Source organism: Periplaneta americana, chromosome 4 (assembly GCF_040183065.1).
Source record: "Periplaneta americana isolate PAMFEO1 chromosome 4, P.americana_PAMFEO1_priV1, whole genome shotgun sequence".
Taxonomy (NCBI): Eukaryota; Metazoa; Arthropoda; class Insecta; order Blattodea; family Blattidae; genus Periplaneta; species Periplaneta americana.
Genome location: NC_091120.1, coordinates 176,518,163 through 176,534,038, shown reverse-complemented (window position 1 = coordinate 176,534,038; position 15,876 = coordinate 176,518,163). Strand labels below are relative to the sequence as shown.

The 15,876-nt window shown below is 36.1% G+C and overlaps 1 protein-coding gene across 1 annotated transcript in view; it reads left to right on the top strand.

Annotated features, from left to right (window-relative positions):
* Nucleotides 1-415: 415 nt before the first annotated feature.
* Nucleotides 416-15,876, top strand: part of LOC138698464 (lipase 3-like) — a 41,124-nt gene continuing 25,663 nt past the window's right edge. The window contains exons 1-3 of the mRNA XM_069824406.1: nucleotides 416-575; nucleotides 5,697-5,895; nucleotides 12,299-12,413. Of these exons, the coding sequence (XP_069680507.1) occupies nucleotides 465-575; nucleotides 5,697-5,895; nucleotides 12,299-12,413 (425 nt within the window). The 5' untranslated portion in view covers nucleotides 416-464. The remainder of the gene's footprint in view (nucleotides 576-5,696; nucleotides 5,896-12,298; nucleotides 12,414-15,876) is intronic.

Genomic DNA, 15,876 nt, shown 5'->3' with positions numbered 1-15,876 from the left:
TAATTGTGTATTTACATGTTTAGACATTTGCTACTTCAATGATCATTCATTATATTTCTTGAATGCAGGATACAGGTTTTATTGTAACCGCAGTATACTGCTCAGTGTTTACATCAGAGGCATACTGCATCCGTTGCACGCCTCCTTCTCATACAGTCTATACCGCGTGCGTAGTAAACCTTACGATTCTCGTGGCAATTCCACGAAGTCTAATTATTACTATCACCAATTCATCATTATTAAAACGAGAATCATCATTTGAATGAGAATTTCAGTTAAGCTTGAATATGGAATCGCTTCTTCTGCACCTGCAGAAGGCACGAGGCGTTTATCTGGGCTTATCTCACAGAAGCACTTGAAGTTTTTCTTTTGCTTGAGAAACACGTCTAGAACGTCACTGCATTGCCTATATAAACTCATCGTAACGTACGGGGATCGAGTCGTAGAAGCAAGCGTATCACACAATGGCACAGCTGCAGATGACGTTCGCCGTCGTGGCGCTCTGCCTCCTGGCGGCGCACGCTGGAGTCGTCCCTCCGACCCTCAGGGATGATGCAGACGCCAGGCTCACCACGGTGAGTGGAAAAATTCTACCAAAGTTTAAGGGAACAAATACACACAAATTTATACAAAACGTGGAGAATAAAATTGAAGAGTCCACTGCAAGAATGATGGATGTCACTTTCTTGTCGAAAATGAACCAAGACTGTCAATGCATAGCTTAAGACAGGGACCGTCAAATAACTACACTCTCGTGCGTACGTACAAACCCTCAAGCCCTGACGTACGGCTGCGGGCAAGGGTAGCTGCTTCCACAGTGGCGGAGCTGAGAACTTGTATGTGAACCAAATTTGTGATAAGAATGTAAATTAATTTCAGCTTTTAATTGAAGCACGCTTTCACTGTTAATTGCACTATACTGAAAAACAGTACTCTATACAATTTTGTACAGTTAACTATATACGAAACAAATTTTTGCATGTTTGCACAATAATGAAACAAAACAAAATATACACTTTTATACAGATTAATATACTGTTTGTCTTCTTCTCATTGCTATACAATTCAATTAACAAAATAAAACAACAGTACAAACGTTGTTATTCAAATACAATTCTCTAGTAATAGTACTTTTTCTTAAACATCAGAGATCCGCTGCGATTTTTGCAGTTTTCTGTTAGTAAGCAGCTATTTAATTCTCGGAGCTATTGTTTTAGTACCAGCCAATCACAAACATGCTTTCAATTGTTCATCACTTAGTTGTTTCTGTGACGTAACTTTGTAAACTTCATTAAACAAAACAGTGTTTCGCATACGTAGGTTGTCCCGAACATTTACAACGTTCTTGCAGCAAGATTGTACTGTTTAAGAAACCTTTCTCGTGGAAAACAAGTATAGAAATGGTTAATACTTTTTCTGTTTTGATACTTATCCTTTAGCTCAATATCGCTTTGTAAATCAAATATTTCTAATTGTAGTTCAGCAGGAATATCCAGGACACTCACTGAAAAAGATATTGCAAATATCTTAAATTGTTGTTCAAGATCTCTAATATCCTCAAATCTACGTTCGAAACTTCGCACAATTGTTGCATTATTCTTATATATTCTTTCATGTCCAAGGCTTCTAACAGGTTTCCCTTGTACACCCATAAATAAGGCAGTTTCATTTCTAAGTGCGACAAAACGTTCCAGAATTTTTCGACTTCACCACCTTACCTCGGTATGGTAGAGTAAATCCCCATACTGTTAATACCATCAAGCAGTGCCCTGAAGTCCCTGTGATTGAGTCCTTTAGACCTTATGAAATTAATTGTTCGCATAACAACATCCATTACATTGCTAAGGTTCATGTTTTAGCACATAAATATTCCTGGTGCAAAATGCAGTGCACCGGTGCCCCCAAGCGACCTCGATAGGTTCCACAACTGATAGACTGCAGTGTACAAGTGTACTGCCCGCAGTGGAAGCCGTAAGTAGGCCTGTACGCCCTCTCGCGATCTTGACTCGACTTGGCGGAGCCTGGCTTAAGACATATAGAATGTACATAGAGAGTTATATGGCATTAACACTGATAGTCACTGTCCAGTAATGATCGGAAAATCACAGTTAAGGTTTGAGCGCTAAGCATTTCAAACTTTCAATTGCTTCTCCTGCAAAATGTATTCCAAATGACATCCATCATTCTTGCAGTGGACTCTTCAATTGAGAAACCAACTTTACTTTTGATTTCAAAAAGATCTTTCATTAATGTTAATAGAAATAAATTACTACAGTAGTGGCAAAAAAAATACCGGACCTACGGAATAATCAAAGTCTCCGAAATGAGTCACTGCGTATGCCACGCCCGCATTCACAAGATAGCGAGTAATCTATTGAAATTGTTGTAGTTTCGACTGCTGACGTAGCCCATTTCGAAAGCCATTAGAAAATAAGCTGGTAAAATTCATGTTCTGGGAATAATAAGTTAATTAAATAGTAAAATATCGCTGGAATCGAAAAGTATTGGGAATAAATTTGAATAAGGAACAAAAAAAAGTTACTTCCCAGGCAGGATTCGAACCACGAAAGTCTTAGTTACTAATCTATCGTGATCTGGAGTGAACAAGGCTCTGAAATCAGCTACAAGGGACGGTCCGGATTTTTCCACTACTGTACATTAGTGCAGGAAGCTATCTCTACTTCCCCCCCCCCCCCCGAGTTCAGTAAGAAACTATGGCTTATGTCAGCGCCGGCATGAGAGCGGCTCCTTGTAGCCAGCCAGAGCTGCTCTCGCTCCGCAGGGCACTTCAATTCCAAGGCGGAGCAGAACGCTCACGCAGTGGCGGACTCACATTGCAGCTACCTTCCCTGCATTAATATAACAAGAGCCACGGTTGTTAGTCATTCAGTCTGTCAGTACAGAATAGTTTATAAGGATATTACATCAATCCATTGTACAGTACAGACTTTATAACACTCTTATTAATTTAATGAAATAAACTTCACTCTACACACATATACACATGCACACACATACAATTAGGCTATATGCACAATGCTTTAACAATTACATATTGGCATTAATAATATAAACATATGTAACAAAGGATTTAAATCAGAAATTTACTGTCCTAGTAAATTTAACGTTATATTATTGCCTAAGACCACACCGTACATGAGCCTGGCTCTTACGATAGTGGCTAGAAGCACTTTTGTTTTATAAATTTAATTTGTACTCACTAGCTAGCTAGTTAAATAAATAAAATAAACACAATAACAAAATTAATAATAAACATTCTCTTACGCCTTTTTTTTGTATGAATAAACTATTAACAAAATCATGCTTCTATCAATCGAAATCAATAAATATTTGCTATTGAAACATAACTTTTTCAAACTCAATAATCAAAATAACTATGTGGTTGTTTTCCGAGACTTATGAGATCCTTTCACTTGCAGAAGTCGTTCAATGTTTGGAACAAATGAATTAGCCATGTTCAATCTCAAGATATAATTTAGGTTTTCGTCTGACATACAACTTCTCAGGCGGGTGCATCTTCAAAGTTCGCCATCCTACTGCAGAGTCAACCACTGCACTGACAACGAGTGACGTACAGTATGCAAACGTCACACCGCTCGGGAGAAATGCTCTTTAAAGTAAACAGCGCTCATTTCTCAGAATCATGTAATGTGCCCAGCCCTGGCTTATATGGACATGTGAAAGCAATGATTTAGGACAAAATTTGTTCCTTCTTAAAAATTTTAGACTGTTTCTTTCACGTTTTAATTTATCCTTTGCAAGCCCAAATATAGGTCTATACCTGTGTAATTTTATTTTCCAGACACTCTTATGTCTTGACTTAGATGCCTTTGAAAAAATAGGCCTACTAATGAGCAAACAATCTGATGGAGGCAGATAAAGTTAATATTTTTCTTCCACCATGTTAATAATGTCAAAAGGAAGTGATTATACAAATTTTGGCCACTCGACTGCATTCACAAGGCCGTCTAGGAAGTGATTTTCCCTGGTGCCGTTTACAGAAAAAAAAAACAATTGCTTATTGATTTATTGAAACAGATACAACAATTGTTGCGCTATTTGTCAACATATCCCCCACAGGAATTGAGACATTTGTCATACCATGGGATCAATTTTTGTATCCTTGTGTCGTAGCCTGGGATCGGAACCAGCGTTTGACAGCCGTCTGCACCTCTCTGTCGATCCCATGATATGACGAATGTATTAATTGTGGTTGAGAATAGCCTATGTTGAAAAATAACTAAAAAATTTCTGAGTGTTTCAATAATTTTTTCCAATGAAATTGTCTTTCATTTCTGTTAATTACCCCTGGCGAATTAATTTTTTACGGCCTCGTAATTGCGGTCGAGTGGCCAAAACTTGTATAAACACTTCTTTTGACATTATTAACATGGTGGAAGAAAGAAGTTAACTTTTTTATCTGCCCCCACCAGAATGTTTGCTTGTAAGTTCAATGATCTAGGCCAGCGTTTCTCAAACTTTTTTGAAGTGGGGGCCACTTTTTTAAGTCAGAATAGTTCCTCGGACCACCTTACTCTTGGTCCCTTCGAAAGCAAATTTATCATTTTTGTAGCATATTTTAATACCAGTATACTTATAAAATATGACAAGAGTTATTTGGAACTTGGATTTACTTGGTGTGGCAATGAAAGTGAACCAAAACCTCGGTGCGTTGTTTGTTACGAAATGCTTCCAAACGAGTATATGAAACCCGAGAAATTGAAACGGTACTTAGAGACGAAACACGCAAGTGTAAAAAATAAACCTGTTGGATTTTAAAATAGGCGGAGTCTAAAATTTATTATATCGTCATCTGGAAAAACAAATAAAAAATTAATGCAGAAACATGCTCGATTGTCAACAAGTAAAGATGCAATTTGGCACGTTCTATTATTGGTGCACTACGTACAGTTCGTGCGCATTTCAATGTGCATACTGGGTGTCGGCAAAACTATTAAGAAAGTCATCAATACACGAAAAGGTTCGGTACTTTGATCCTCTGTTATGAATTTGGCTGGCCCCTGCCTGGGTTACAGGCTCGGCGCCAGATATGCAGGAAAAGGAGGCGAGAAACGCCATGTTTATAGTGCTTTAAATTCCTTATTATGTTGCTGACAGTAGAGTAGCAGGTGGGTAGACGAGTAGGGTAAGAAATTTCATGAAATATTAGTACTGGGAGAAAAATGAAAGGCGATTGCCTTGTGTCATTTCCAAACTCTGAGATTTTCAGCTATAGAGTGATATGCAATTCGTTGGAATTTATTTTTTCTTCTGTCCCTTTTGAAGGACCATAAGGGCAGAACTTGAGGACCACAGGTAGTCCGCGGACCATAGTTTGAGAAACGCTGATCTAGGCTATATAACAAGCAGAGTGACTCTAACATTCTGTAGAACAAGGGAGGGATTACATTTTTATGTGACGGTCAATTCCAAAGTTTCCCCCTTTACCTTGTTAGGGAAAATACGTAATTCTACGACAAATTTGAAATTGTGTGTGAAATTAGTCATTCTATATCCGAAACTGACACATTTGAAAATACTTTATAATAATCCTAATATTTGTTGTGACAATTTAAAACTTTAGTAAAATACTTATTTTACAGCATCGCTATCACTCGCTACTAGCGAGATAATAAAAATTACAATAAAATTTATGTAAGCCTATCTACCTGCAGCCCGAGTTAATAGTGAAGTACGGGTACCCAGCGGAGGCGCATAGCGTCGAGACCAGCGACGGCTACATACTTGGAGTTCATCGCATTCCCCACGGCAAAGGAATGGACTCAAGTGTGAAACGTCCAGCCATCTTGCTGCAACATGGTCTCATGTCCAGCTCTGCTGACTGGGTTATTATGGGACCAAACATCTCCTTGGGTAGGCCTATTGATTTATTTTTTCTACATTATTTCCTTATTAAACCATCCACTGTGTCCGGCTTAAACATATAACATTTCATTATTTTATTACTTTAAAAGTATTGTTGATATTTACACTCGGTTTGCTTCTACGGGTAGGACAACGCAATAGTAATATGCGTTACAAGAGCGGTATGTTGAAGTTTTCATGTTCGAGGAAAAGTTTGAAAAAGCGAAACGTAGTTGAGGTTTTTTAATTTCCGAGAATTGAAAGAAAACATACCGCTCGTATATCGTACATTATTTTGTGCGAAGATTGTTTATTACATACCTGAAAGAGGAATTTCTAATTAGTTGCAATGACATCTCCAGGTTGGTTTCTGTTCAATGACGGCAAATTTGCAAAACAAAAATATCTATCTTCAACATTGTTGCTTTAAAATGTTTTCTGTGTTTACTATACTCCAGCAGGCCGTGATATACGTCTGTCTTTTTTTTTCCCCAGTCTATGATGAGTCTGGAATCTTGTTGATTTTTTCACGGCTTCCTTAATGTTACTTGCATCACGAATGCAGTAGCTTTAGTGGAGTTGTAGAGTTTACTTAATTTTTGCAAATATTTAAAAAGAATAATTAACAGTGCAATTTAGGTGAAATTGTAGTGGCAAGTTTCCAATTTATGATTATTACTATATTGAACGTCTCTAAAAATAATATGTTAAAAGCCTAAAGCAGTAAAATCAATATGTCACTTAAGCGGCAAGAAGAGGGAAATTGTTATGTGTGTTAGGTTGGGAATACTGAATGTGGAATTTTAGACTTTCCGCGGATTTGGTTTTGTGCGGAAACCAAGAAAATACGCACGATCTCGCACAAAAGGTTTTTTACATACCTAACACACCTCATACCATATCGAGGAATGCCTCATTTTCATCAATTTTTGCCAGAATTGTCTTCGCGAATGCCCTCCGTCGCGGATTGTCTTCAGGTTTGATTTGATGACGAATCTGAAGTTTGTACGCCCGCAGGCGCAACCTTTTATGGACGACATCGTGTACTGTCAAACGAGGTAAATTTAGCTCCCTATTTACTCGTCGGATTGGTTTACGAGGGCTCCGCTGGAAAGACGTACGGATTAATTCGACATCAACCACTGGAACAGCGCGTTTGGTGTGGTGGCCCGATTTTGAAACCAAACTCCCAGTTTCACGAAGGCATCTGTCCCATTTCATGATTGTTATGTACGTTGGAACATTGTCAGTTGGTCGCAGTTGATACTCACGCCGAAATCGACGTTGTACCTGCGTAACAGATTTGAACTCCGCGAGAGAAAGCACACAGAATGCCTTTTGTTGTGGAGTCCACATGGTTACTGACGCTAATTGGCTATTTCCCCGAACGACGTAGTTTGCGCATGCGATGTACACTCCCGCCATGCAAACACAGGAAACATTTTGAGTTACCCTACCCGTAGAAGTAAACAGAGTGTAAATATCAACAATACTTTTCCAGTAATAAAATAATGAAATGTTATACGTTTAAGCCAAACACAGTGTGCATATTTTATTTATTTGTTGCTATTATCCTTTAATTTTTATTGCATTTATTTTCAGTTTTCTTTTATTTATGTTTCTTACGCGTTAAAACAAAGATATGAAAAGTATTACGATTTTAAAAAATACAGTAGAGTCGATCATCCGAGTTAATGTGGACCAAGACTATCTCGAATAAGCAAAACGGATGGTTACTGAAAAACTGTGTTTTGATTAGAAATTAACAAACTCTTTACTTAATAGACTAAATAGAATGAACAAATGACGTTAATATGAACTCTAGATGTTTAAAAATACAGTACGTGTACATTTAAAATGCAACTAATATGCAATACTGTACAGTAGAGTTGAACAACGATGGCGAAAGCAAGACTAACAGCGCCCGTAAAGCCGAAAACCCGCACGACAATATTGTATACGTCGCGTCGTTGACATAAAGACTGCTTGTGAGTTTTTCAAGACATCGGGACTTCGGGAATGATCAACTGTTGAACGTCAAGCAACCTTGAATCGCCACAGTTGTTTATACCAGACTGAACTTTTATCTACTTTGGCAACTGTTATATATGTATAAACAATCAAGCAGCCTATTTGAAACATCTCTACCTTTCAGTGTATAATAATCCATTCCTCAATCTTTATTTAATTACTAGGCCCTTATTATTATTATTATTATTATTATTATTATTATTATTATTATTATTATTATTATTATTATTATTATTATTATTATTATTATTATTATTATTAATTTTCTTTTCGTATGTTTGAGATCAAGTGTACAATCTCAAGTAAAAAGATATTAACGCTTTATTTAACGTTATGTTTTATGTTTCCTACAAGTGCAAATTTATTTGAGAATTGTTTATATATATATATATATATATATATATATATATATATATATATATATATACTGTTCTGTTTTGTTTTGTTGTCTCATTTAAACATTTATAATGTTATTTATTTCAGTGATGTATGTTATTCAAAGTTACGAAATCTTACCACGCCGATCAAATGCTATTTCGAGAATGATGAGCGAGACTCGAAGCGCACGAGAATGACGAGACGAGACTCAAAAGACAAATGCAACGAACACAGCGAGCGACAGAGGCAGTTAGCTTTGTTCATCTCTACTGTTCAGTATTTTTTTTTGGCTCGGGCTCGGATAACACGGAACCTCGGTTAATCGAGACTCTACTGTATAGTATATTTCTCAATGACATACACATTTTCGACATCATCATCATCATCATCATCATCATCATCATCATCATCATCATCATCATCATCACCATCATCATGATCCTGGTCAAAGGCCCAAGCCATTCACGGATCGTAGTTGAAGACTCTGAGACGAATCCGCCCCTACAAAATTCTAAGAAATTGTTTTTAATAATAAACTTTAGAATTTAAATAAACTGGAATCGCTTCTAAAATTTACTATGGGACTATTGATTTCGATAGATGATTTTGAGATATACAGGAGTTAAAAAAAGTAACGCATAATTTGTAATTGAAATTGAATGCTGAAATTTTGGACAAAAAACTTAGTCACGTCATATCTTGTATTTAGAAAGGAACATTTATATGAAACAAAATTTTTTTCGACTTTTGTTGTGCGATTTATGACATCATGGAGAACATTTTTAAATGACATCCTAAATTTTTTAAATATCATCTGAAAGAGCATGTTTTTTATGTAATATTCCATTTGTTTTATACACAAGTGCTATGGTTGTGGTTACAAGTTATATGTTGAAATTATTTTGTTAGTCACTGTGTCACTAAAGTAGTTTCATTGATGAAATCAGCATAAAACAAAATATTAACAGAAAATTAGAGAATTGTGATTCCGGTAATAATAGGACTTGGTGACAGAAGACATACACAACAAGAGAATGCACACTTTTTAACGAAACATATCCAAATCGGACGTCTATTTCTCAGTCAACTGTGAGCAGAATAGAAGTGAAATGCAAAGACTATGGACATGTCGGACACATAAAAATACCAAACAGTAGTCTATACGGCACAAACATCAAAATAATGGTATGCTATAATCTTTTCGTTGTAAGAATAATCCTACAGTAAACAATGACACGTGACTGAAGTGAGGCTTGATTGGTCGCAGCTTGGCGCCAGAGACTCTCAGTGCGTGATCCCGCCCACTGTTGTACATTCTGTTTCATGTTAAACAATTCCCGTTACTCGTCAAAGTAGACCTAACCTCACTACTATGCAGTGGCGGCCGGTGAGGCATTCTGGTGGTGGTGCCAAAAATGAAAAAAGGTTTTACGCAAATTACCCTAGTGAAACTGATAATCGCAGCTCACATTTACATTATGTTAAATAAAACACAATAATTAAACCAGCTATTTTACCAGGTGTATAGTTAACAATGCATCTAGTAACAGTTACAATAACATTTCCGAAACTAATAACGAAATTTACAGATACAGATAATGCAAAACTTTCACAATATTGTTAGTCAAATATAAATAAATTTTATAACTAATAAAATTACTGGCAAAACACACGAGATAAACAGTGCTACAGATAATAAACAAACACGTTTGCATTTTATTTAACAGGCCGATGAATCCAAGGCAGCGGTCTGAATAACAAATGTTCATGTCCTGCATAGATCTCATGTATCGTTAACAAAATCATCAATACTATAGCAACAGTGTAGCGATATTTAGTTGCCGCAAAATAAAACAAAATATATTACACAACATTAACAAACAGTATTACATAATATGAAAAAAAAAATTATATTTTTAAAAAGAATCATGACTATCTCTGCATTCAATATAGTTAAACGGATATTACTTTACACATTCAAATCCAAGTCATGTACATTAGTTTTGAATTGGCAACATTACGTTAACATTTGGCGCGGAACTTTAACTTGTGTTTTCGTGCAAGCTCTGCGGTTGATGGTTCCCTTCCTAACGTCTCCAACAACCCTGCCATTTAGCGAAATTTCTGCATTACTGTGCTCTAGCGGGCGGAATATTAACTACTGAGTCAAACTGAATTCGGCTCAAAGTCTGCCATAAGAAACGCATATAAACTAGAATCAGTAGCCTTTTGTACAGTGTTATATGGACGTAGGCAGTGCCACACAGAAGTGGCTCCAAAGTTCGGAAAAACGCTGCAAGAGTGCGTCCCGATCTATGCGCGCGCTCGTTCAAATGAAATACGAATAAAATGTGTAGAAATAAACTATTACAACTGCTTTTTAGGATATTATTTTTTGTTTATTTCATTGGCACTACCCCAAAAGCCGTCCCTGCTACTATGCACTCGTTTGCTTAGGAAACTGTTACTTTATAATTAATTATTGGATTCAACTCAGTTAACTTATTATGTACATTCAACACTAATTCTTTCCACTTTTGAGACGGTTTCCACCCTTATGTTTAGTAACAACACACACTGTGGATGCAGAAGCTTACGAGAACAAGCGAAAGTGGCGCCAGCGTATTACAAGAACAGACTACCTTGGTAGAGCTGAGACGAAATGTTATGGCACCAACCTGCGCTAAGTTTTAAATTCCCGGCCAGCAGGGTAGAGGAGTGGGGGTTGTTTGGGTTACGGCTCTCAAGCTCAGAGTGGCAAGCATATGCGTTTCATCTCTTTTCAAAAACATTCGTCTTATCTTAGTGTCACCACTTTCCTACTCAAGAGTCCGAAGGCACCTAATGAAATTACGCCCGCTATTCCATCTTTATATTCTTATTCTCCGTCCGAATCAGACGACTGATCTGTGCTGGAATCAGATGTCCCTAAGTTTATGGAAATGTTCTCCAAAATACTGTCCATCACGTGCTCACTTTCAATGTAATTGTTCTCTACTTTCCTCATATAATCATGCACTGATATCCATTTTTGGAAGAAGCGATTGCAGAGTCTGCCTCTGCTTATGGGTAGCGGAGAAATTATAGATGAGTCTTCTTAGGACTTCCTCATCAAAACTGTCTACAGCTGCAACAATCTTCTTCTTCGGCTGTGATTTTTCCGGACTGGAGAAAGAATCTGCTGTTCCTGCCACAATATTTTTCCCATCTCTCCTGATTCTGCCAAGGCTCGCTTTGAAATACAGTGGCAGCCAGTACTCTAGCACACACGCTTTTCAATGGAATTGGTATTCCATCTACAGCCTCTTCTGACATGAATTTCCAAACATTGTATGCTATTTCATGTCCTTGACTATGAACTACTCTATGATTTCACACCTTAAACAATGCCATTATGACGATGCTCAGAAGGACAATGTTTTCAGTATTAGCAATAGCGGTAGTAGCAGAACGATCTGAACACTCGGAATGCTAGTAACCAACTAACCCAACACCCCTCCAGTTCAGTGTGAGGGCGAGTCCAACCAAACGAACTAAAATGCGTCCCTTGCGCCGGTGCCATAACTTCTCGTCCGGGCTCTATTACTCTTTAGTATTCATCCGCTTTCAAAATAAATAACAAAATATAAAAGTAGCTTTTCTTTTACATATCCTATTACATATGAGTGAAGTTATATGTTTCATCGTTTTTAATAACTAGAATTCAATATTTATTTTCAAATAATACAAGGTTGTGGTTTCCGAATACGGAACTATATTTTCCTGCGTTGTGTGAGTATTTCGACTGGGAACCAATCACGGCCAATGACAGCCACGTGCTTGTGTTTACATTAGGATTTTTCTTTCATTTTCCTTCTTTCGGCCTGGTGCTTCGTTTCGCAAACATCCCTACTCCTAAGATGAAATTTCATTTTTAACATTTGTATTGTAAATAACTACTTTTATCACACGTGTAGTACATAACGCGAGTTTTGCAGCAACAATATTTCGTTTTATCTTCCAGCTTACCTTCTGGCAGATGCCGGGTACGATGTGTGGCTGGGAAATAAGCGAGGAAACACCTACTCCAGGGCTCACGTCTCCTTAGATCCCAATTCAGAAGAATTCTGGCAGTTCAGGTATTAATACAGTTCTTAAGTAATGTCTATTTTAGAGAAAAATCACAGTTGAAATGTGTTGTGACGAGGAATTAATCTAATCTTCGAAGTAAAGAGTATTGGATTACACAGAGTGAACAATAAGTATGGAATATTGCTAATAAATTCTTACATTTTAATTTTACAAAACAAAAAAGTTTTATAAAGGGACATCATTTTATTTTTACTTAAATTTTTATTGTATCTGACTTCTTGAATGTAGTTCACTCCCACTCCTTCTACTAATAAAGTTCCAACTATCCTCCACACAGAACCAAGGCCGCATATAGTAAACAGTACTGAGTTAGTGAGTATAGTACGTTTCAGAAATATGTTCGCGTTTTCCAGTGACCAAAAAGCTTTCAATATTGAATCATATTTTCGCACAGCTACTGTCATCCGTTTGCCTACGTCGCATCTCGATTTCTCCCACCTGCTTCTGATCGCCCCTCTGTAAAAGCTAGTGGCTGGGCTGTCTTAGCTCTTTTCTGAAAACATTAATTTCTCTTAGGAATTGGACGTCTACGTAATACTATACAATTGTTTAATAGTACATTATGCAACGAGCCTATAATGGTAGTAATTAAGACGCAAGTTTATGAAACGAGCGCAATCGAGTTTCATAATTTTCATACGAGCGTCTTAATTACCATTATAGGCAAGTTTCATACGACTTTTTATGCTCGACCATATTTCTAACTTGAAATTATTTAAAATTAGGTCTTCTTATGGTTATGTGCGAACTGACCTGAATTGTGAGATGTGCGCAGGCGCGAAAATATTGATTTTTTCCGAGGCCGAATGTCATTGACCTTGGCAGAGAATAAGATGAAGATTACTCTGATATTACCTGGAAATTGATTTAGAATTGAAAAACGAGATGACAAATTGAATTTATTTGAATATTATTTACAATTAACGCTAATTATTATAGTAACAGAACATAACCTTCTGCGACAGTATTGGATTTCCAGCCTCCGTGACTTTTCGCTAATTGTCGTTCGATTGTATATCCGAGAATAATCGATATAACGGTACAAAGCTGACTTTTCATTGGCTGAACACCTGAACTTTAATGAGTAGGTGTACTTTAATGACATGCATTAAAGAACTGCTACCAGTGTATAATTACTACATTTCGGCATGGTCGAGCATAAAATAACTTAAATAAAAGGGCCTAGTTAAGTAATTAAATGTCACGTGGTTTCCCCTCCCCCTTCTACGATCCTGCGACATAACCACTTGGACGGACAGTAGATAGCATGTCTGAGTAATATTATCTTTTCAGATCGGGCAGAAGTGAAGATTTAATTTACAGTACTTAAGGTACTCTTTTATAGAGTAGGTACAGAATTATTTCAACATGAGTTACTAGTACGAAGGACGAAACTGGTAACTGGAATTAGATGCAATAGTCTATAGTGTGATAATATGCACAAAAGAACTGAAGCCTGTATCGAAATGAACGGCCACCGTTTTCAAAAATGTGTTTAAATATCCATATTATGATTACTTTTCAATTTAATTTCATCTCTATATTGTACGCTAATGTGCTGTAGACAGTATAATATACACTGCATAATGAATACGTTCGCATGGATAACTCAGTTCGTGAGTAAAAACACTTATTGTTAATACTGTACTGTATTTTGATTAAACAAAAACCTAATGAAAATTATCAACCTCAAAACTGCAATATTTCCTAGATTACGTAAATGGATGAACTACTTTTCTTCCCTCCTTTACCTAGTAAAGTGACTTGTTTGTATTTTACGCCAGTATCATCGAACTCCAGTCATGGAAGGGGGTAGCAAACGGTGTTTCCGGTTTTCAACCGTTAATCCAAAGGTTAATAGGTTAATATCAAGAATGTTAGCAAAATTAAAATGATGTCCCTGTACAAAAGCTGTTGGAGATAAACCATATAATATGATAGCAGTATTACAAGAAAGTTACTCAGGCATACAGAGGCCCAATTGTATAAAACTCCCTGACTAAAGATCAACTTTGATCGAAGATCGAAAAGTGAACCGAGTTCAGACACTTCTTCTATTATATAAAACTTTTCTGCGATCAAATTACCTTGGTTCAAATGCAATCTAAGTTCACGTGAAAAGGATTTGGCAACATCGCATAAATAGGTGAAATATGTGATGCGCGGACCATGTTGTACAGGTTTGTTCAGTGTTGCCAATCCAGCGACTTTAACTCTTTTTCAACAACAATTTCTTTTAACTTTCATATTGCTTAAATAGGGATTTAGCGACCTTTTTAGCACCCCATAGCGACGAAATTTAATCTTTCTTTGTTGATAATGAGAAATCTATCGACTTTACAACTACTTCTTGGCGACGTTCCGTACATTCTGTTGGAGACACTGGTTTGTTTTGTGTAATGTAAATAATGGCGGACAATAAGAAGAAGGTTGACTGTTCTCCAAATTGTTATCATGTTATGGTGTTTGATGTTGCTAAACATAATAAAGCTTTATAAAACGACAATTTTCGTTTAGTAATACAGTTAATTGAACATTTATGAATGTACCCATCATATCCATTAATATCACAAAAAACTCCTGCCCGATGGGGAAAAAATTAAATTATATTTTAATTCAGCACGAAATATTCTTCTAGAAAATGTTATTTTACTTCTTGTGAAAGAAACAAAGTTCATTTTTGTCGACTAGTATAATTAATGGTTGTTATAAACATAATAAGTTATAATTATAGGTTATGTTATTTGATACTGCTGAACACGATAGAGCCTTATAAAATATTAGAAATTGAAAAAAAAAATATATATATATAAATGTACCTACCATACCTATTAATAATAATAATAATAATAATAATAATAATAATAATAATAATAATAATAATAATAATGGATATTTTATTTGCACAATCTGTCACTCATATATTTCAAACAGAAAAGAAATAACTGAACTTGGATCATCTAACTTAATCGGAGAAATTTCTTCAGTCAAAGTTGACTTTAGTTTGAGACAAAATAATCTCAGATTAGACTTTATACAACACAAATTTCCAAGTTCAGCTAGAACAAGGATCAATTTAACCTCTGATCTAAGATTAAATGGTTTATACAATCGGGCCAGAATGTAACGGTAAACTTTATTTTTTGAATGGCACTCTATCAGACAAATTTATTATATTGCAGTAATAATAATTCATACATAAACATCGAAATAATTTTGAACACTATTCTCATAGTTATGAAACAAAAGGTATGAATTCTTTAAGATTATTTAAACTAAAATGTAACACTGCTACAGTATTTAATCATAGTAGTATTGTATTTATTAACATTCCATGGTATTCATACATTGCTCCACAGCTAGAATATGGAACAAGTAAAAAAAAAATAATACTAGACCTACTATAAAGTCTTAATTTATAGTCACGGGCTAGTTGAAATATAGGTTTAC